The sequence below is a fragment of the Trichosurus vulpecula genome, chromosome 4 (genome assembly GCF_011100635.1).
Source record: "Trichosurus vulpecula isolate mTriVul1 chromosome 4, mTriVul1.pri, whole genome shotgun sequence".
Classification (NCBI taxonomy): domain Eukaryota; kingdom Metazoa; phylum Chordata; class Mammalia; order Diprotodontia; family Phalangeridae; genus Trichosurus; species Trichosurus vulpecula.
In genome coordinates, this window is record NC_050576.1 from 139,219,472 (window position 1) to 139,241,338 (window position 21,867).

At 35.7% G+C, this 21,867-nt stretch overlaps 1 protein-coding gene across 2 annotated transcripts in view; it reads right to left on the minus strand.

The window, feature by feature from the left end:
- Positions 1–204: 204 nt before the first annotated feature.
- The window catches only part of WDR64 (WD repeat domain 64), a 169,766-nt gene continuing 148,103 nt past the window's right edge, over positions 205–21,867 (minus strand). The window contains exons 21-28 of one of the 2 annotated variants that reach the window (XM_036757403.1): positions 20,368–20,473; positions 19,475–19,533; positions 14,571–14,680; positions 10,301–10,489; positions 7,770–7,875; positions 6,787–6,867; positions 5,091–5,204; positions 205–350 (exon numbers count right to left, since the gene is read on the minus strand). In XM_036757403.1, the coding sequence (XP_036613298.1) occupies positions 270–350; positions 5,091–5,204; positions 6,787–6,867; positions 7,770–7,875; positions 10,301–10,489; positions 14,571–14,680; positions 19,475–19,533; positions 20,368–20,473 (846 nt within the window). In that variant the 3' untranslated portion in view covers positions 205–269. The remainder of the gene's footprint in view (positions 351–5,090; positions 5,205–6,786; positions 6,868–7,769; positions 7,876–10,300; positions 10,490–14,570; positions 14,681–19,474; positions 19,534–20,367; positions 20,474–21,867) is intronic. The other variant, XM_036757404.1, reaches the window with a different exon arrangement.

Here is a 21,867-nt window from a genome sequence, read left to right on the forward strand (position 1 = left end):
GTTTATAGATCCCTACAAGCAAATCAGGTTATTTAAATAGGCTTCAATGAGCCTAGGATGTTGAGGGTGATTGCTTTATGTTCACTTGATATTTTGAGCTGAAAACATTAAAGAGAGAGTTTTCTTTAGGTCAGCCTAAAGAATGGGTGAAGACACTCAAAGGACTACTCACTCACCATGTTGAAATAAAGATTGTCCACTAAGGTGATGACCAGGTCTCAAGGTTTTATTTAAAGACTGGGTAGCAGCAACTTCTGATTTTTCTCCTCCTACTTCTGAATGACTGGGAAGAAGGCAGAAGTCAGATTAACCCCCGGGGCTAAACTTCTTCTTAGACTTCTCCTTCGAGACTGTGAAACAAAGGATACATTGGTTAGTATCTAAAATTGCAAATGTAAATATTGGGAGTGTTGTAGGCCATTTTGAACTTTGATGTTTTCACAAATTACAATCTCTCCTGGAAGGAAATAGACCTCCCCTACCCTTTCATGTTCTCCTAGTAGGAAGCATTCTCTCAAGTGGAAATATATATATATTTCTATTAAGAATTATTGACTGATAGAAGAAGGAAACTTAACCACATCACAAGTAAAAATTAACTTATTTGGCCTTGATTGTTTTCTTTTGTGAGAAAGAAAAACCATATCAAAAAGTTAAATTTGCCTGACTTGAAAATTAAAAACAAAGATGCAAAAACCCCAACTAATATATATGTGTATGTATATATGCATGTGTATCTATAGATAGATCAATAATGTTAGCAGATATGCAAAGTTAAGAGTTTTTACTTATAGAATAATGTAGTACACTTATTTCCCAGTTGATCAGCACTCTCTCATTTTCCTTCCCCCTACTCTTCTTTAACTGAATTTAACATAGAATTGAGATATTATATATGTATATGTATACATGTATGTGTGTGTGATTCCAAATTTGAATTGGGAAAAGGAAGGGCATGAGGTGAGGTGGGGGGGAAGAGAGGGAGGGAGGGAGGAGGGAAGAGGGAGAGGGAGAGGGAGAGAGAGAGAGAGAGAGAGAGAGAGAGACAGAGAGAGAGAGACAGAGAGAGAGAGAGAGATGAAGAAGGGAAAGGATTAGGAAGTATAATCCTTTGATCACATCCTCTTGGTTACTTGGACTATTGCTTCAGCATGGGCCTCCTCTTATCGCTATCTTTTGAAATGTTAATCAATCACAGCTCTTCAACTGCTTTATATAACTTAAAAAATGATTCTGAATGTTTTAGCAACAGCAGCACTCCAGAGAGGAATCACCTCCCACCTCATGCTACAGGTTCCTCACTCTTGCTTAAACATTCATTCTTATCCTAATTAGGGCTATTGGTGTCTCTGATTTTTGGAAATTGCCTCCATTCCCCAAAGAGAAAGTTTATGTTTCCCTTTACATCCAAATCACTAAGTAAAACTGGTTTGGTATAGTGCAGAGTCAAGTTCTAGTCCTTATTTTGTCATTCATTTTGTGTGACCATGAGTAAGGGTTAGAAAAATGAATAAGTAACTTCACCTTTCTAGGTCTCAGCTTCTTCATCTGTAAAACAAAGGTATTGAATAAGATGACCTATAGGGTCCCTTTCAGTTCTATGATATATGATTTGATTATTGCCCGGAATTTGTCAGTAGTTTCCTAGGACATTATAATAGTGAATTTTTTAAGTGAATTTTCAGTTGTTTCTCAGTCTAATATTCTTTCTTTTTTTTTTAAAATGAGGAAACAAGGAGGTTAAGAGACTTACTCATGAGTCATTGGCCAAGTTAAAATCATGCCCTCAAACCATCTAAGACCTGAAAGAATAGATCAATATATTTTTGCTTATTCTATTCCTTATATTCAACATTCATTATTTATATTATTTTAGTCAGCATTTATTAAATGCCTACCATGTACTGGGCACAGAAAAACAGGACCTTCATTCTATTTGACGTTACAGATCTCATTGGCATCTTAAGGGTTAATTTTCAGCAACCAAAAAATGTTCATGCATTTAGGGCTGGAAGGGACAATAGAGATCATGCAGTCCCACTTCTTCATTTTATAAATGAAGCCCAGAGCTGGTAAGTGACATACTCATACACAAATATTGAAGTTGTGCCACCTAAGAATCTACATGGCACAGACATATAAGTGGCAAAAAGTGACTCCAAATCCATCTTTCTTTCCTTATACCAAAGAGTTTCTCAACTCATTCCTTCTTCCTATATATCACAACCCCCTGTCAAACCAGAAGAAACTGTACTACTGTTTCATATTTTCTGTTCTTGCTAGCCTATGTGGATAGTCCTGGCATGTTCTTTCCTTGTGTGCAGGATGACCTACCAGAATTATCAACTGAAATAAAAACATTTATTTCCAGAAAACCAAATGACATACTATTTCCTTTGACTCTGAACACATATTTTGCTATCCTGCACATTCCAAGAAAATGACTGCAAGAATCAACTTTGGAGTATCTGAGCTTGATTTGTAGAATCATAGAATCTTAGCAATGAAATGGACGTTGGAGATCACCCAGTCTAATGCTTTCATTTTAAAGAGAAAAAACTGAGGCCCAGAGATGTGAAGTGTCTTTCCCAGAGTTGCATAGTTAATTAGTGGTACAGCTTGGATGTGTATCCATCATATCGACAATTATGTGCGGTTAGTTTTGGATCTTAGACTTGTTTCCTCTTGATATATAAAACCACGTTCTAGATCTCTTCTTTGTTGTAAATGTTTAACTCAGAGAATGTAAATTATTTTTAATATATGTCTAATCAAAACACAAGCAGGAAGACAGATTTAATGCCCCAAATCATTCATATAATGCACTCTAAGTAGAAGTAATTTTTGTACAGAGGGGGACGAATGAAACTCTGTCAGAATATTAGTATACTGGGTAGAAGACCCCTGCTACATCTAGATTATCTAGTCCTTTGCATCATTTACTCGGGTAATCGAGAGTAGATCATATTAAATTCATTGGGTTGTCTTCCACCGTCAGATGGTCTTTTTTGCACTCAAATTGCTGTCAGAGATGGTAGCTTATTTGAATTACCTATGTTCTTAATGAATTCCATGAATCAAAAATTAAAATGTTACCATTTTCTTTATAAAATAGTATTTTTGACTCAATGGGGCACTTGCTGAATTAAAATTCTAACATCAACATAATTATTTCCATAATAACATAATTATTTACATATTACCTTTAATGGCATACATAGATCAGAACCCTAGTCTAAAATTAATATCTTTCTTTTCATACAACTCAAGTTTTATTCAATGTTACCATGATTGAAGTGTACTCTAGCATTATCTCTTCATGTAATAGAATGGGATTGGATGGGGCCTTACATATCAATCAGAAATAGACTTGAAAGAGAACTAAGTGACTATTTAATCCAGTCTACTCATTGGATGCTAGGGAACAGAGAGATGAAGTAATTTGGCCAAGGACACATATAATTAGGATGTTTGGAGATTAGAACTTAAGTTTCTTGACTCAGTCCAGTGTTGTCTTTTCTACTATGCCATCCTCTCTCATTATTGCCAATCCATCTATATACAGAGAAGGCAGTTAAGACTTTAAGAGGCTAAGTGACTTGCCCAAGGTCACAATGTAATCAAATCATCCTCTGACCCACCAAATATTATTCTTTTCATGTTTTCAGTTTGATGTCATGTAAAGAAGGACCACAAAAATCTTTGTTGGTTTATATCTTATCCCCTTGGTAACTTTTGATCTAGAAAACTGGCTTAAATCATACTAGGTGGAAGGCAAGTGGGTACTAGTAGAGAGAACATAGGATCATAGGACTTAAGAGCTGAGAGGAACCATGGTGATTATTTAATCCAACCATTCCTCACCCCCTCATTCTTCAGTTAAGGAAACCTTATGTGCCATGGGTCACATAAGTTACAAGTAGTAGAACCACTATCTTAGCCCAGGTCTGCTGAATCCAAATATGATGCTCTTTCCTTTACATTATACTATAAGTAAAAACTCTAACTAACTTTGAACATCTGCTGATGCTGCAGTAAATACCTTGGGACATGTAACCAGGATAATAATAACGATGGTGATAAAGGAACCCTCCAAGTAGAGGTTATAAAATCTCTCAGATATCATCTGAGGTTGCCTGATTTTCTAAACAAGTAAGTGAACTGTGAGGCAGAAATCCATAGTAGACACAACTTTAGTATTTTAACAAAATAATTCTTTGTCTTTGCTTTATCTCTGCCCACCTGGCTCCAAATCTCTGTCTCATTGCCTTAAACACACATTTGGTATAAGAGTTTAGAACATAAATAGATGGGATAGAATATTTCAGGTACAATATGTTCTGGATAAACAGGAGAAAGTGGAAAGGATTGCAAATCAAAGTAAGGAGTAGAACATTGTGAAAAGCCCCCAAATTTACTAAACTGTGCACACTTTTTGACCCAGAAATATCACTACTAGATCTATACCTCAAAGATATTAGAGAAAGAAGGACCCATATGTTCAAAAATATTAATGGAGTATCTCATTTTGTGGTGGCAAAGAATTGGAAAATGAAGGAGTGCTCATTAATTGGGAGATGACTAAATAAGTTATTGCATATTAATGTGATAAAATGCTTTTGTGCTGTAAGAAATGATGAAGGAGATGGTTTTAGAAAAACCTGGGAAGACTTTTCTGAAATGATGCAAAGTGAAATGAGCAGAACCAGGAGAACAACTTATACAATAACAACAATACTGTGAAAGAAAAACAACTTTGTAAGACTCAGGAATTCTGATTAACACAATGGAACCCAACCATAGTTCCAAAAGATTCATGAGGAAACTTGCTGTCAACTTATAGAGGGGTGATAACTCTCAGATTGCAATATATATACACATACACCATGGCTAGTGTGGGAATTTGTTTTGCTTAACTATATGTGTATGTATACATACATGTAATAGATTTTTTTCCTATTTCCTTAATGAGTAGGAGAGGTAGAGGTGGGAGACAGAGAATTTGAAACTGAATATAAAATAAAACTGAATTTAAGAATACATTAAAAATTAACAGAAACAGATCGAAGAATTCCCAGGATGTAGCTTACTTGTGAATGCTGAACACGACCTCCCTTCTTTTTTCCTTGGAAATTTTCTGAAGACTCCTTGTGTGCATCTGCACCAATGAGGGGAAGGAATCTCAGACTTGTGGGGCTTGGAACCTGGAAAATAAAAATAAATAGTTGATAGGATATGAAACTTCCTGACTAGTTTTCATGTCTCTTTCCTGGTCTGTACAACCTTTTCCCCTTCTACTCCCAATGCTATCCCCTGCAGCATCTCCCATGGTGTACTGAACTTGCCTCTTTCCTCTGGATTATGTCACTGTATTATCCTTTTGCATTTTTGTATCGAGATGAAAGTGGAACTCCTTCCTGGTCCCAGGGAGCTGTCCATGGTGTCATTTCTTTTTGTGGGATCTTAAACAGCTGATCATACAAGTCCCTAAATCTTGGACATCTCCTAGTGGCCGTTTGCATCATTGCCCTACTTACACTTAACACTTAGAATTGTTTGTCCTCTATTATGATTATTTATAGATGATTGTCTTATTACCCTACTAGACTTTATGTCTTATCTAAGTGTAATATTCCCCTCTCCCCACTTCCACTCAGTGTCTAGCACAGTGCTCTGCACACAGTAGGCATTTATTAAATGTATTGACTGATGGAGTTTTGGAAGGATGCTGAGAGTAGTTACCTGGAATCAATGCTTTGATCACTGACCTACTCTTCATGAGGTAAAAAAGACTTTCAATGATGATATTGATGATGACTTTATGGGAAGAAAATACCACCCCATGGGTGAAAGCCTAGTAAGTTGGAGGAAATGCCACTACTTGAGAATTGTCATGCCACAAGGAAAATATAGTGTAGTTATAGGTCTAGGCTTCTTCCATAGTGTTAAGTGCCTTTAGCTTCTTGTGTTAGTGCTTCCTACATTCTGTTTGGCCTTGTGTAGAGTATGATAGATTTTTTGAATAGACATGACTTTTTTCTACCTCTTCTATGAACCATTTTAAATGTTTATAAATCTAACAGTTAGTAGCTTCCTTCTGGAGATTCTTGAAAAATGTTACTTAGATCCATGATGAACTCCTTAGAGAGTCTGGAAGTTACCTATCCCAGAACAACCCAGTAAAGTTGTTGATCAGGACCTCTACTTGTTTTTGATAGGGAGAAGGGCAGCAGTTGTCAAGATAGCAAGATGAATGAATTACATGATTTCTGATGAGGACAGGGTGGCTGCAACATTCTCAGGCCCTAGGTGAAGGAGGGTGAGAGAGAGAGAGACAGAGAGACAGAGAGAGAGACAGAGACACAGATAGAGAGAGAGACAGAGAGAGAGAGAAAGCTTGAAAAATAGTTTGGGGAAGTCTTTTTTATTTTTAGAATAAAGGACTTGAAAATTTTTGTAGGCGGAAGGGAGGGATCAGACAAAAAGAGAGAGTAGCACAGTCTAGGATTCAATTGTTTTAAAATGTTTCATATGAAACATTACTTTTACCTTCCTAAAGAAACCGTAAGCTCACTGAGGACAGGAATATTTTACACTTATTTTGTATTATTAATAGCACTCAGCTGAGTGAACATGGAGTAGATTTTATATATATATATATATATATAATATATATATATATATATATATATATATATTGATTGATTGATTATTTGAGGTGTTCCACTTTAAAATCATGGGAGAATTTGACTCTACTATGCTAAAAAATATGTAGTTTGAATTTACCCTGTATATAGGCAGGGAACCAAATATAACCCCAGCTTCTCTGTTTCCTGACATGGTACTTTCCACAACATTTCTTCTAATCTGTAAAAGAAAAGAGTGATTGAACATGTATGTGTTCTGTGGAAAGCTCACATTTAGTTAATAGCAATCAGTGGTGATGACTGTAATGGTAGGCCCCCAAATGAATTAGTGCTGAACAAGTATAAACAGGATTCAAAAGGAAATGAATTACACAAGTAGCAAAAATCTAGAGCGGGAAAAATGGCCCCTGATGAATGTTGATGAGGTCCAAATGAGCTGAATTTGACCTTAACTTTAAGAACTAAACATTTCTGCTCTGATTGCCATACTGAAGAAGTCATAGAATCAAAATCTAGAGCAGAAAGGGACCCTAGGGTCCATCTAGTCCCAGATCTTTATTTTACAGATGAAGTTAAGTAATTTGGCCAAGATCCCACATAAGTATCAGAAATGGGATTTGTGCCCAGGTCCTTTGAATACAAAGCTAGTGCTCTTTCGATCTTTGCCCAATTAGGGCCAGAGGGTTTGGCAAGCTTCTATTCTCTCTAAGACTAGCTAAATCATTTAATCTCAATTATATGACTTTTTTCTCTTTCTTTTAATAAGACAGAATGTAAGTGGTATGAATGGAGGTGAAAATTCATTGATTGTACTACACATAAAAATAGCTAATAAAATTTGTGTCAACTCTTGGCCAAATGCCTAAAGCTTCTTGAAGTTCCAGGAGATGTTAAAAGCTGAAATGGTGAAAACTAAATATGTTAACTAAATAAAATTAAATTAAATTAAAAAAAAAGCTGAAATGGTATGAATAACATACACCTTTCTCTTGGCCATTTTCACGCAGAAAAAAGATGGGTTTGTGACTTGGGAAAAAAAGTTTTCTGGGTTTTGCTTTTCTTCTTAACACATGTATACATCTAGGAAAGCAAAAATGAAGGGATAGAAAAGAGGAAAATTACCTTAGGAGAAGAAAGGGCTCTGAAAAACTTAAATTCTTGATTAACATCAAAGGGTTTGGGAGTTGGTCGTCTGAACAATAAGGAGAATGAACTCATTTTCTTCCATCTGCATAAAAAGATATCAAGAAAAATATAAGTATTAGCAGTTAATTACACTAAAGTACATCTCAGCAATAAAATCTCAAGCTTGATATCTCCCTTCTTGCTTCTCAAGTTCCCTAACTCAGCCTCAGCCAAGTCTTTGGGAAACTACTGCTGATGCCACACACATTCCACTCAACATCATAAAAATATTGAATCTTAGAGTGGGAAAGAACCTCTTGGTCATTTAGTATCTCTCCTTCCTGAAAACAAGAATCTCTTAAGTGATCCTGTTTTCCCTTTCCCCACCACAAGTAAAACCACAAGGTTTCTCCTTTTTAAGTCCAGAACATACCCGCTATGCCAAATTTAAGTCCTGGTTCCTATGATTACCAGTGCCACTGCCCAAAGAAAACAATGTGGTTTCTATAACCAATTTACAGATATTAGCGTACGGTAGGAGATAATGCACAGCAGATTTGGGAAACCACTGTCTCATGGGATGTGGCTGACCCTCGGTTTACTTTCATCTGGCTCATGGCAAATTTTCTAAAATGAAGTATCTGGCAGTCATATCTTTCCATACAGCCTGCCATTCTACTTTAAAAATTCAATTGGGAACATGCAATATGGCTTTTAAACATCTTTAGTGGTAATATAATTTTAAAAATGGCTACCAGGCAGAATATTGTTCCATGAAAAGAAACATTTTTTTCCTGTGGGCCAGTCACTATGTAATAGTAGTAACAACAAATGAAATATAGCATCCTGGCAGGTGAGGGAAAACCTCAAAGATCCCTTATATAGTTATTCAGTTTTAGGAAAAGAAATTGACAAAATACAGTTCCTTTAAAAAACTCCAAGAAATAGAAATTTAAAAAGAAGCCTGGTGTACTTTAAAAATATAATTATGACTAACACAGGAAACCTGCTTTATCAGTGACAGCATGATGCAGTGGGGGGGAAAAAAGCACTGAATTTGGCATCATGGGACCTGGGTTTAAATCCTAGCTCTGATATTTATAAACTGTGTGAGACTTTGGACAAGTGACTTCACCTCTGTAGATCTCAATTCCCTCATCTATAAAATTAGGGGGTTAGGCTAACTGGTTTTAAAGGTCATTTCCAGTTCAAAACTGAGGATGATCCTATGAAATATCTAGGAAAGGTTTAATGGAGACAATACACCTCAAAGGATGCATAGGATTTGGCTAGGTGAAAGGAAAGAAAGAAGATATTCCAGGGATAGGGGTGGAACCTATCAAAAGCAAGGATATGAAGGAGGGAATAAGCATGGATTATTCAGGCGACAGTGGGGAGATTGATCTATATGGAATGGGAAATGTGGCATTGGAGAATATTGAGAGAAAAAGTTGAATAAGTAGATTGGAACTAGACTACGAAGGCCAGAGATATAAATAGCAATTTTAATAACTGGAGTAAACAACACAAAGTATGATAATATAAGATTTAATAAAGATAATATTAAATTAGGTAAGAGAGGAAATCATGAGATATCACCCCATAAGGGGAGAGATCTCAGGATACTATCCCTATGGGAGAAGAGACCAGGATACTGCTAGGGAGGCTAACCACATGAGGTGGGAGGAGGGTATAGTATGGCTGTACAGGGGAGGAACTCTTTTGGAAGTAGATAGTTTTTTCATATATCTAATTATTCTTGCCAATAGGTCCTAAATTCAGTTCTTTGAACTGCCAATGTATGTATATGTGACTAAAATGTAAATATAAGAAATACCAAAATGCAAAACCTTTAAAAATTATTCTTAAACTATCTTTTGCATCTTTTCAACTTAAATACCCTGAGACAAAGCCCAAATCACCTCCCACTTTAGTTACAGCTCTGAGGGAGTCAAAGAAGTTTAGATGTTATTCTAAGGGCAACAAGGAGGCATCGGCAGTTTTTAAACAGAAGGGTGAAATGATTGAATATTAAGGATATTAATGAGGGGTGGTGTATAGAATGAAAGGAAGGGATGAGACAAGGGGCAATTCAAAAGCTATTGAAAAGATGTAGTTAAGATGTGCTACATTCTGGACTACAGTGGTTTTGAAAAGAAAGGATGTGTATATGCATGCGTACATGTATGTGTGTGTGTGTGTGTGTGTGTGTGTGTGTGTGTGATACAATATATCCAAGGGAGAACCTTTTAAAAAAATAAAACAAACCCTTAAAACTAGTTAGTTAAAGTTGGTTTTTACTTATACATGTCCCTTGATGGATTCCACCCCCCATCATGGGTCAGAAGAGAAGACAATACACTCCTCTACAGTATATTTGTAGTATTAATATATTCCCACACATGGCATACACATTACATATCACACATAAATAATTTCACAATTTATATAACTTCCATTATTTTGTTACAAAGATAGTTAGCTCCCACTCTCATAGCTGTCCCTCTAAATAAAAATTGTTATCTTACTTTTCACGGTCAAATACTAGAGGATATTCATATTGCTGTTTCTTTTCTGTGTATTTGCTTTCTTCTTTTACTTCTACAGGGTGTTCATTAACATCACAAGGCAAGATGAAATCAGTTACTTGATTTAATCCAAATGTCCTGCGCTGTCCAAAGTAGCCACAGTAATGTCCATTACGGGCATGCCAAACCCTTGAGGAGGTGGAGGAAAAAAAATGTGTATAATTAAGTGACAGTGAGAAACCATTTTTGTACTTTTATTGGTCCTTATTGGTCCTTTTAAAAATTCTTTTATCTCTTAGATATCCAATTCTTATCCCATGCAATTCTATAAAACAATTCACATAAAGCATATAATACTTTTCAACAAAACTTTAGGGCTGTATAGCATTACCCACTTATTTTTCAGAGGAGGGACCTAAGGGAGAGACTGATTAAGTGATTTCTCACAAATGATATGCCCCACCAAGCAGGGGTGACTAGGACTCAGGATTACTAATAGAACATAGATCTGCTAAATCAGACCACAAAATGAACCTCTTATATTGCCTTTAAGTATTGGCACTAGGAGAAAGGTTTTAAAAACTGCATTCTTACTTGACCTATGGATATAAAGGGAACCCAGTATCTTTGAAAAAAAAATATTGTTTGGAGCCTCTCTCTCTCTCTCTCTTTCTCTCTCTCTCTCTCTCTCTCTCTCTGTGTCTCTTCTAGGCCCACTGGGGATATAGAGACAAAATTAGCCAGTCCCTTCCCTCTAAGAGTTTACATTCTATCTTATAGTTATATTCATTTTCAATTATTGGTCTCTGAAAAAAAGATGACAATAATGGATCATTTGCCATGGAATATCTTTTGACATCAGTTTATTCATGGTTTTTCTTCTACACGAGATACAAGGGGAATCCTTAGTAAAAAATACTTCTACGTAATGAAGTTGAAGCAAAAGACATTTGGGGGAGTTTTTCTTTATTGTCTTATCTCTCTTTAGAGTCCCAAAGAATAGCAGGATGGACTCACCTATCATGGGTCCAGCTTGGGAGATCTTAGAATGAGGATTTGACCAAAACCAGGGCCTCTAACTAACAACAGGAGAATGCAAATAATAATTCCAAAATTAAACTTTGAGGATTAATACTAGCCTGATCTGTCCTTGAGAATTATGAATTCCAAAATCTGAATGGTCTGTCTTCCCCTAATATGTCCCTAATACAGAGTCAGAAGGCCTGGGTTTGAATCCTTGTTCTGTCAACTACTAACCTTGTAACTTTGGATAGGTCATTTCACCTCCCTAAGACTATCTGCAGTATCATATTATCATTGAAAAGCATAAATGAAATAATGTTTATAAACTTATCATTTTTAAAAAGCTAGGAAGTCCAACAGTATGAAAGCCTGGATATCTTTAGGGCTGACTATCAAAACCTTCAGTTTGCTTTGGTCTATTGCTCTTAACAGGCTCTTAACTGCTACTGTTGTCATCACACTTGGAGTTCTCCAAGGTTCTGAACCTTCTTCTGTGATTCCCTTGAATCTTAATTTCCTGGACTTCAGCTGTACTAGATTTAGCCCCACTAAGCATTTATCTTCTGACTGACTTCCTGGTTCTGACTCAAACCTATCTTTCAATCATACTTAGTCCATGTGTAAAGGTCTATATAGATATGTTCGTTTAATAATATTTGAGAGTGAGGGCATTTAGAAATAGCAGAGAGAAGGAATCACTTTTATTGTGAAAAGAAATGTGTCTGGCTTAGCTATTCTCAGCAATACAATGATCTAAGACAATCCCAAAGGACTAATGATGAAGCATATTATCTGCTCCCAGAAAAAGAACCGATATTGTCTGAATACAGAATGAAGCATGCTATTTTTCACTTTCTTTTGTTCTTTTTTTTTAATTCAAGTGTTCTTGTACAAAATGACTAATATGGAAGTGTTTTATATGATTGCATATGTATAAACTATATTTGATTGCTTACTGTCTCAGTGAAGGGGGATTGGGGAAGGAGGGATAGAATTTGGAACTCAAAACTTTAAAAATGTTAAAAATTGTTTTAACATGTAATTGGGGGAAAATAAAAACATTTTTTTAAAAGAAATGTGTCTGGGAATGCACTTAGCAATCAGAAGTAATAGTTATGAACTTAACAAGATAGGAACAACTGATTTTAAAAGTGAGTGATAAAAAATTAACCCCTTTTCTGATAGGTATCTGAAAATAGGATGGAGTAGAGAGTAGAGGGGCCAGAGTTGTGAATAACATTTTTTGTGTGTGATATAATGTTGCATTCTGAACGTCCCTACTAGTCAACTAGCAATATCTCTTGTTGGATAATGCAAAATCAGTCCTGGAATTTTGTTCCCAAATAGCATTTCATTCAATGATTTATGTTTTCTTCTTGGTTGGTATGGCAAGGAAGTGACTATGAGTACATAAACTGGCACACTAAGAAAGGATAACATACTGGTAGCTATTTTATTTTCAGTACTGAAGTATTCTGGTGAAATTAGATTCATTTTTTGGCATCAACTCACAGAATCATTGAAAATAACACTAGAAATTCCCTTCATATAACAGATAAAAAAACTGAAGTGAAACAACATATTTGAAGTGAAATAACATATAGCTGATTTAGTCGTAGAGACGGAACTAACAGTCTGCTCACTTGATTCCTAGTCCAATGCTTTGCCTGGTATGCCACAAAAGTATGAACATTACCCAATGGTTGCTTTTTGCTTTCAAATTAAGTTCAAACTCTTTAATTTAGCACCTTTAACTCTCTTGCTTCTCTTTTCTTCTAAGGCAGAGGTTCTTAACCTTTTTTGTGTTGTGGACTCCTTTGGCAATCTGGTAAAGTGTATAGAACCCTTCTCAGAATGTTTTTGAATGCATAGATTAAATTATGGAGCATTACAAAGTAATGCAATTATATTGAGATATAGTTACCAATTTTTTAAAAGTTCAGAGACTTCAAGTTTAGAACACTTGCCAGTCTAAGGCAGTATTTTCCTTATACTGAATGTTTGATGTGCTCGTGCATGTAATTATTTCAGGGCTTTTATAATATAAACATATATAATATCCACATATGTATGTAAATACATGCACACAGGATATACATGTATCCATGTCTTTCTCTGTCTCTATGATACTACATGGATTTTTTTAGATATATAGGCAAACAGATAGACAGACAGATAGACATAGATAGATAGATAGATAGATAGATAGATAGATAGACAGATAGACTATGAGGTATGCTATGTAGCAGGGTTGGGTAAGCAGGGGCTGCCCCATTAGCAGCCCAATGGCCTATTCCAATGGACTTTAGTTGTTATCATGGTGGGATAGTTGCCCTGGGTCCTTAAAGGCTATGCCAGAACAGCACAAGGTCAGGCAGATCCTAATAGATGGAAAGACTCAACTATGGGTTCAACAACAGAGTATTTCTCACTTAAAGACTAGTCTAGCTAAATGTGGAAAGGCTCATCATTAGAAGGTTGAATTATTTTTACCAGCCACAGAAACTCACAAAGCCCGACTTCTAAGGTGTGCATGTGGTTACAATCTGAGTTAAGGGAATGCCCATATAAATGCTATGAAAACATAGATCCTTGAAGTAGTGATCACTCTGTCATCTATGACAGAAAATTGCCCACCAAACATGTTATATAACAATACACATATACATTTTTGTTTATTCCTTCTTTCCTTCCACATAGGAGTCTCTGTAGTATCTGAGATATGTATGTGTTTTTATAGGTATATATGTGTGTGTGTTTATGCTAGATAGCATGGGGAGGCAATTTTCAAATTCCTAAGTACTAATAAAATCAAATAAACAGTGACAAAGCTGGTAATCACCATTTTGGCCACAGCCTGCTCACATGTACCCCTTCTGTATCATTATTCTTTTCTACAAATCATGTTTTCATGGTATTCCTTAGCTGTAGACCCATTTCTCTGAATTATTTGCCTTGTTTAGGTTCTTAAGATCTCTGCAACCCCACTTTTTTTGAGAAACTTTCCCCCCCCCTCTTTGTCATGTTGTAGGATCATTTAAGGCACTCAAGAGCTTAGCAAAGAATTCTAAACTTAATGCTATAGTCCCGAGACTCACATATACCATTTTTTTTCCAGGAGTGAAAGTCTTTATCATCTGGACCATAAGATTATGGGAGTAGTTCTTTCTTTACCTCTATCTACTTAATAATCAGGGAGCCCTACCATATATCTCTTTTTGGTGAGAAGTGCCAATGCAGCACTTACCTTACTGACCCATCAACAGAGGAGGTCAATACCACTTGTTTGTCCTCTACGTAGATGACATTGACAATTTTCAAAGCATGCCCACGCCATGCAATCAGCTGCTTAAATTTCTAAATAGCAATAAAAAATGACTTCTGTAACAAAAATATGATAAGTAATTCAACAAACACTTATTCATCATTATATAGTGTTTAAGGTATGCAAGGTATTTTTCTCACAACCACTCTGTGAGACAAGTAGCATAATTATTAATATGCCCAATTTCACATTTAATGCACTAAGACATTAAGCAAGTTTCCCACCACCATACGTGTACTAAGAGTTTGATGTAGAATTTGATGCTCGGTCTCCCAACTTTAGGTGCAAGAGTGTCACAACACTCTTGCTACTGCTGCTATGCTATAGTCTCTCAAGCACTTACTGTGTTTTAAGGCACTATAATAGGAAGCCACAAGCATATTTGGTTGTCATCAATGTAGTGAGATTTTCTCTTTTTTTCTTTTGGCAGAGAGAAGGCAGGGCAATTGGGGTTAAGTGACTTGCCCAAGGTCACACAGCTAGCAAGTGTGTCAAGTATCTGAGTCAGGATTTGAACTCAGGTCCTCCTGACTCCAGGGCCAGTTTTCTACTCACTGTGCCACCTAGCTGCCCCCTGTAGTGAGATTTTCTGCTAAAAAGAATAGGCAGATACCAACGAAGTATGATTTAAGGGATGCTGGGCAAGGTCCTATCCAAGATATTTTCTTCCATTCCTTGTCATAGTGGCCTTAATTCCATAATTAGGAATTAGTTTTTTTCATCTCAGTCTTTTCTGTCTTCAAGAATTCATTCTTGAAATGCAAATATCTTTGATACATGATATACCTCTTGAGCTTTTGTCAATTTAGGTCTAAAGCAGCTTCTTGCCGTGAGCAAGACCCTGAAGGAGGAAACATTTGGATTTTGGGGGAGAGGAGGGAAAAGAACAATGGAAGCCAGATTGGGAAGAGAGTTTTCAAAAGGAAAAAGCAAAGGGAAGAGCCAATTAAATGTATGCCTGGCTAAAGTTATTACCTTTTGTTGGACTTTGAGAATCCCAGGAAATGACCAAAAATGGTAGTCAAGTTTTTTTTCCCGCAAGGACTTCACGAGACCTGAACAATACCTGTCCAGAGAGACTCTGAGCCCAAGCGTAGGTCTCCAAACCAGCCTCTACCAATTGGTCCTGAAATACCGGAGCTGTCACCAGAAATTGGGTCTAGAGGCTGATTTGCTTAAGATGCTTGCCTGGAACATTTTCACTAGCCTATTGTTAAAAATGACTACACTCTGACTGCTTGACAAGTTTGCTCTATAATCAAATAAATGACCCCTCTTTTACTTGTCTGTTATTACCCTTTTTAGGTTCACAAGACCATAGGGTCATAGATCTAGACCTAGAAGAGACCTTAAAGGCCTATAGACCAACACTCTCATTTTATTGATGAGGAATTTGAAGCCCAGGGAGGTTAGGTGACTTCCCCATGTGATGAGATTGAAGCTGGATACTAGTTAGAACAACAGTTTGAAAGGCTAATAAGCTTCCTTAATGACGGAGTGAACCTTAAAAATGGGCTAGCGAGGCAATTCCAGGCAAACCCTGTCAGGCAGAGAGTAATGGACCAAGAATGAAGATAGATATTCCAAGAAGAGCAGTCGTAGAGACCTCTAGGATGAGGACAATAAGGTTATCTGTAGGGTGAATGCAGCCTGGGAGAGAGATTTTTTTATTGCCACACAGGGAGAGACCTTCCTCATCCAGGGTTCTTCAGATAGGGCTTAAGTATGGAGTAGGAATTGGGTAGTTACATCTTTCAAGTCATGTCTGTCAAACTCTCCCCAGATTGTAGTTACTTTAGGACAGAGTTTCTGTACTTTGTAAACTATTCCGTTTTCTACTTGATATTATTTTGCTCTTTAGTTCCCTAGTAAATCTCCTTTTGAAAAATGCCAGCCTTTTCTTCATGGAATTGGGGTTCACAATACCCCTAAAATCCAAATGTAGAGGTGTCAGTGGTTGTCCCATCGGTAGGACCTTCCAGGGCTTGGTAACATCTGAAGTATTGCACTGTTGGAATGAAATGAGACCTCATGTGGATTTCAGCTGTAAGTATCCTTCCTTTCTTGGCATTCCCTTATCACCCTCCTCATTTTCCAATCTGCAGTCCTCATAGAAAAGATGGCTTCACTCTCCATATCACTGCATTCCTGGGTAGAATCCATAATAGCCAAAAGATGCTTTCATTGACAGAAGAGAGAATTTTAATAATACCAGTAGAGGCCAGGTTAAGGACTCCCTGCCCAAATAAACATCTTTTAAGGCATTCATACTAGCATTCCTACAAGGGTTTTTGTCACTTCATATCCAGAAATATATTGTTCTCACCTTCTTTTAATTCAGGTTTCATGTATCCCTTTGGCCACAAAGGTTAGGGTGAGATCCCTCCCTGATTTCCTCTGTTTGGGGGACTTAGTACTTTTGTCCCCTCTTTTCCTGTTTGCCACATAGATATGCAGTCATCCTTTTCATTTCATTAATTATCTTCTGTAATTATATGTCCTATTTTTCATATTCACAGATTAAGTAGGCCAATTCTTGCAGGCCCCCTTTTTGGAAAGAGATTATTGATCCTTCCTACCACAGTCTATATTTATATAATGGAATAGCTTTATGCCACTACTATTAAAGGACAAGTCTCACCACTCTACCTTGTCGGTTCAAATACAGGGTTAAAAAAGATAGTTTGTTTTCTTTAACTTAATTAAAATTAAACTTTTTTAAATTTTAAATTAATTTAAAAATTTAAATTTATTTTTTAAAAAATTAAAATTAATTTAAAAATTAAAATTTAAAAAATTTACTTCACTCTTTGACTTTACACAAATTGCTTACCCTTTTTTGATTCTCTGTTTCCCATATTTACCCTATATGTAAAGTGGAAATAATATCTGATTGCTGTGAAGGTCAAAGTGATATATATGTATATATATACATATAGATGTATACATGTACACACATACATATATATACACACCTACATGTGTGTATATATATATATATATATACATGTGGAAATAGTTTTTTAAAGCTATAAATGTCACATACATTTGTGAGGTGGCATTATTGTTTACCAGAAAATTAATAATAAATTCATTTCAATGCACCATTTAAAAAAATAACTTTTTGAAAAGCCCAAATCAAGATTTTCTCAGCATTTGGACAGGTCAAAAACCTACCATTTTGCATCAGTATTGACTTGTATAAGGGCTATTTTCTGCAAAAGGGCTATTTTCTGATTATGTCTATGACAATTGTTTTATTTATTACAATAAAAAAATTGAATGCTAGCTATTGTACCCAGCAGGGAAGCCTAATTTTCAAATTCATTACTTATACCTATGTTTACAGGTCAAATGCACTGACTATTTGTTTAGCTAACAGATTGTGCCTGCTTGGCATAGACTAGGTTTGGCTGGATTAACTGGGACACATCCCTGCTGGGATAAAATGTGCAGGGACAGTTTGTCAAGTATTGGCCATGTACATGTGGAAAATTGGCAGGTGCTTAATTTTAGCACACAGGTGTTGAGACTGGCTATTACTTGGAGCTGAGTTAAATAGAAGAAATATTTGATAAGGTAAGCTGGTTTACAAATTTCATTCCCTGAGATACCCACTTGGCTGAAATGGGAGCAGAGGGATGGAACTAGATGTCCTATACAAGTCCCTCTATGTTCTATGGTTCTAAGTTTACATACATAAAATGAGATAATACATGTGTAATGATTTAAATATAATGATGGATGTAAAATACCTTACTGCTGTTATGTCTTAAAGCTGTGAAAAAATATAAAACATTATCCCTCGGATACATATTGGCTGTGTGCCTTGGGCAAGTCACTTAATTTCTCAGTACCTTAGGAAACTCTTAGAGACTATTTGTTGCAGAAAAGTTGCATATTTGCAAAGATAGAGAGATTTTTCTTTCTGAGAATTACCCAAACCAATGAAATCAAAAGTTTCGACAACAAAAGTGACAAACAATACTGGTAATACTATAACAATAAAAGCAACAACAACAATTCATCAGTATTTATTCTAGTTTTAGAATTCTTGTGCTCATATAATTGACAGCTCAATAAAGAAGTTAGTATTATAATAAATAGTACTAGGCTCATTTATGTTTAAAACAAATAGCAGATACAAAATATCATTCCCTTCATTTCATTGCACTATAAATTAACATGTAGAGAAGATAGAAAATCTGGTGGCTCATTTGGTGGACAGCTTAGTCTCTTGACTTTTTTCCTACCCATACCAGCAGACCACTGCTAAGTATCTTTTTTTAAAAATATATATTTTTATTTATTTTGTTGAATATTTCCCAATTATATTTTTAAAAATTAATATATATTATAAAAATTTTGAGTCCCAAATTCTCTTTCTCCTTCCTACCCCCTTCCCCACCCCATGAGAAGGCAAGAAATATGATATCAATTATACATATAAAGTCATGCAAAATATATTTCCACTTTTGACATCTATCTTTTTATGTATGTATAAATTCATCTAAGACCATAGATTTAAACTTGGGATGAGCTTTATTAGTCATCTAGTTTGGTAGTTTCATCTTACAGATGAAATTGAACCCAGAGAGGCTGAATGACTTGACCAAAGTAATGCACTAATTTCTATCTTTTCAATTAACTTTTAAGCTCATTAAGGATCCAGACAGCATTTTCTTTTGATAGAATTTAAGCCCCCAGAGGGAAGGGACTATTTCATTTTTGTCTTTGTATATCTACTATTTAGCACAGTTCCTAGCACATAGTAGGCACTTAATAAATACTTGTTGATTGATTCAAGAGCAAAAGTGAATTCTCACCTTTTCATCATGTGGAGGGTCCAGGAAGGAACCAATATTCCAGAGGATAACATGGCCTTCTGTATAGAATATAATGTTTAGAGATTTAGACTCTTTAGTTGAATATTCTGTGGTTTTCAGATAAATAGCATTCATGCTACCAATTTCCAAAGGTTCAGCTATTTAAAATGCTGAATAAATTAGAGGAAGAGGAGCCAGAAATGAAGAACAAAACTTCATAACAACCTGGATATGTCTTTTCTCTCTGAACATAATTCACAAAGTGCCCACTTTCACAGCATCATTTTTCATGCCTCATTTATCATGAATGTCACTTTAATAGCTGAGAATGAAAAGCTTTTGGACAAGAGATTACATATGCAATAATTAATAGAAATTAAGAAGACCATTCCTTAAAGGAAATACAAATTGCTAAAGAGATACTTGCCTTCTTATTAATTCTGATTTAGTCTAAGTAATAGCTATGAAAGGCCAGCTATAAAAAGAGCAAGAACTAATTATCATCCCTTCCTCTATAATGTCACTGTTCCTTTCATCAATGTAGGTTTATACAGACTATTCCTTTTATGCTAAGGGAGTGATGGCAATTTGCACTCTTCACAACAATGTGGGTGGTTGGAAAGTAGCAATAGCCTTATTGTACAGATGGGAAGACAGAGAACAGTTTGCCTGAGATTATAGAGTCAATACAAGAAGTAGGAATAAAATTACAATCTTCCGATGCTCAATCCTATACTCTATGTCTAGCACTAGAGCAAGCAACCTCTTAATCTTGCCATTGTCTTGGTATATTTGACGAGATTATTTTTGTGACCAATTTTCTGACACATAAGCTATCATGATGCCCATGGGTAGGTGTGTGAGGGAAACCCCAGAACAGAATGATCTCTTACCCATGTTCCCTGCAAGCAGCACTCTGGCACAGACATCGGTGTACAGTGTAGTCAGAGAAATTGCAGAGTGTTTTGTGAAAGGTAACATATCCTTTAGTAATTTCCCCTGCATGAAGAATAATACAAACAAGAGCTTTGCTATTATTCTCTTCCTACAAAGTCTTAAATTTGAAGTTAAATTTCTAATTTTAAATAAGATACCTAGAAGATAATCTTTGTTTATTATAACAATTGTGTATATTTAGTTAGCTAGCTAGCAATGATGTGGTAGAGTGGTGCTATACTGTCTGAGTTGAACACAGTTGTATCTCTTTCTCTCTCTTGTCCCTGCTCTTGTGTGGCCAGGGATATATCTTCTTTTGGGGATGTCTCTTATCTCCAGACAGTCCTTTGGCTTTTCCACCTCTGGGAGGGATTTTCCCTTAGAATCAGGCCAGTGAAAAAGGGAAGGAAAATGGCAAAGGATGCATTTCGAATATTAGCCTAGTTGTTTACAGCACTGTCTGTCCCATTGCCTAAAACTAGAGTTCTTAACCTGAGGATCATGAACTTTAAAAAAATATTTCGATAACTATTTAAATATTATCAGATTCTGGAATAAACTAGATATAACAAAGTTGTCTACCAAAACGAGTTCCAAAAGGATACATGATTTGGAGGTAAGAGGTGAAATCATAAACAAATTAGAGGGGCATGAAGGAATTCACCTCTCAGATCTATGGATTGGGGAAAAGTTCATGACCAAATAAGAACTAGAGAGATTCACAGGAGGTAAACTGGACTATTCTGATTACATAAAACTAAAACTTTTTTGCACAAACAAAACCAATGAAGATAAAATTAGAAGGGAAGCAGGAAATTGGGGGTGGAGTGGAGCAGAATCTTTGTAGAAAGCTTCTCTGATAAAGGTCTCATTTTTCAGATATATAGGGAACTGAGTGAAATTTATAACAATTAGAACCACTGGCAAATTAATTAATGGTTAAAGCCTAAGAAGACAGTTTTCAAAGGAAGAAATCCACAATATCAATAGTGACAGGAAAAAAAATGCTGTTACTAATAATTAGAGAAATTAATGAAATAATTTTGAATGAAAAATTCAGAATGAAATCTGAAATAATACTTAACACTAATCAGATTGACAGAGTTGACAAAAAAGAAAAATGACAAATGCTGGAGGGGCTATTGGAAAATAGGAATATTAATACATTGTTGGTGAATTTGTCCAGCCATTCTGGAATACAACTTAGAATAATGCTCCCAAAATTCTTAAACTATGCATATCCTCCTTTGATTCAGAGATACTAACTACTAAGTATGTACCTCAAAGAGATCCAGGAAAGAAGAAAAAGTTTCACATGGCCACAAATATATATTGCAGCTCTTTTTATGATGGCAAAGAATGAAAACTATGAGGGTACCTAGGAATGTGATGGAATATTATTAAGTATTAATATTATTATTAATTAATACTATTAAGTAATAGTATTAAGGATACAT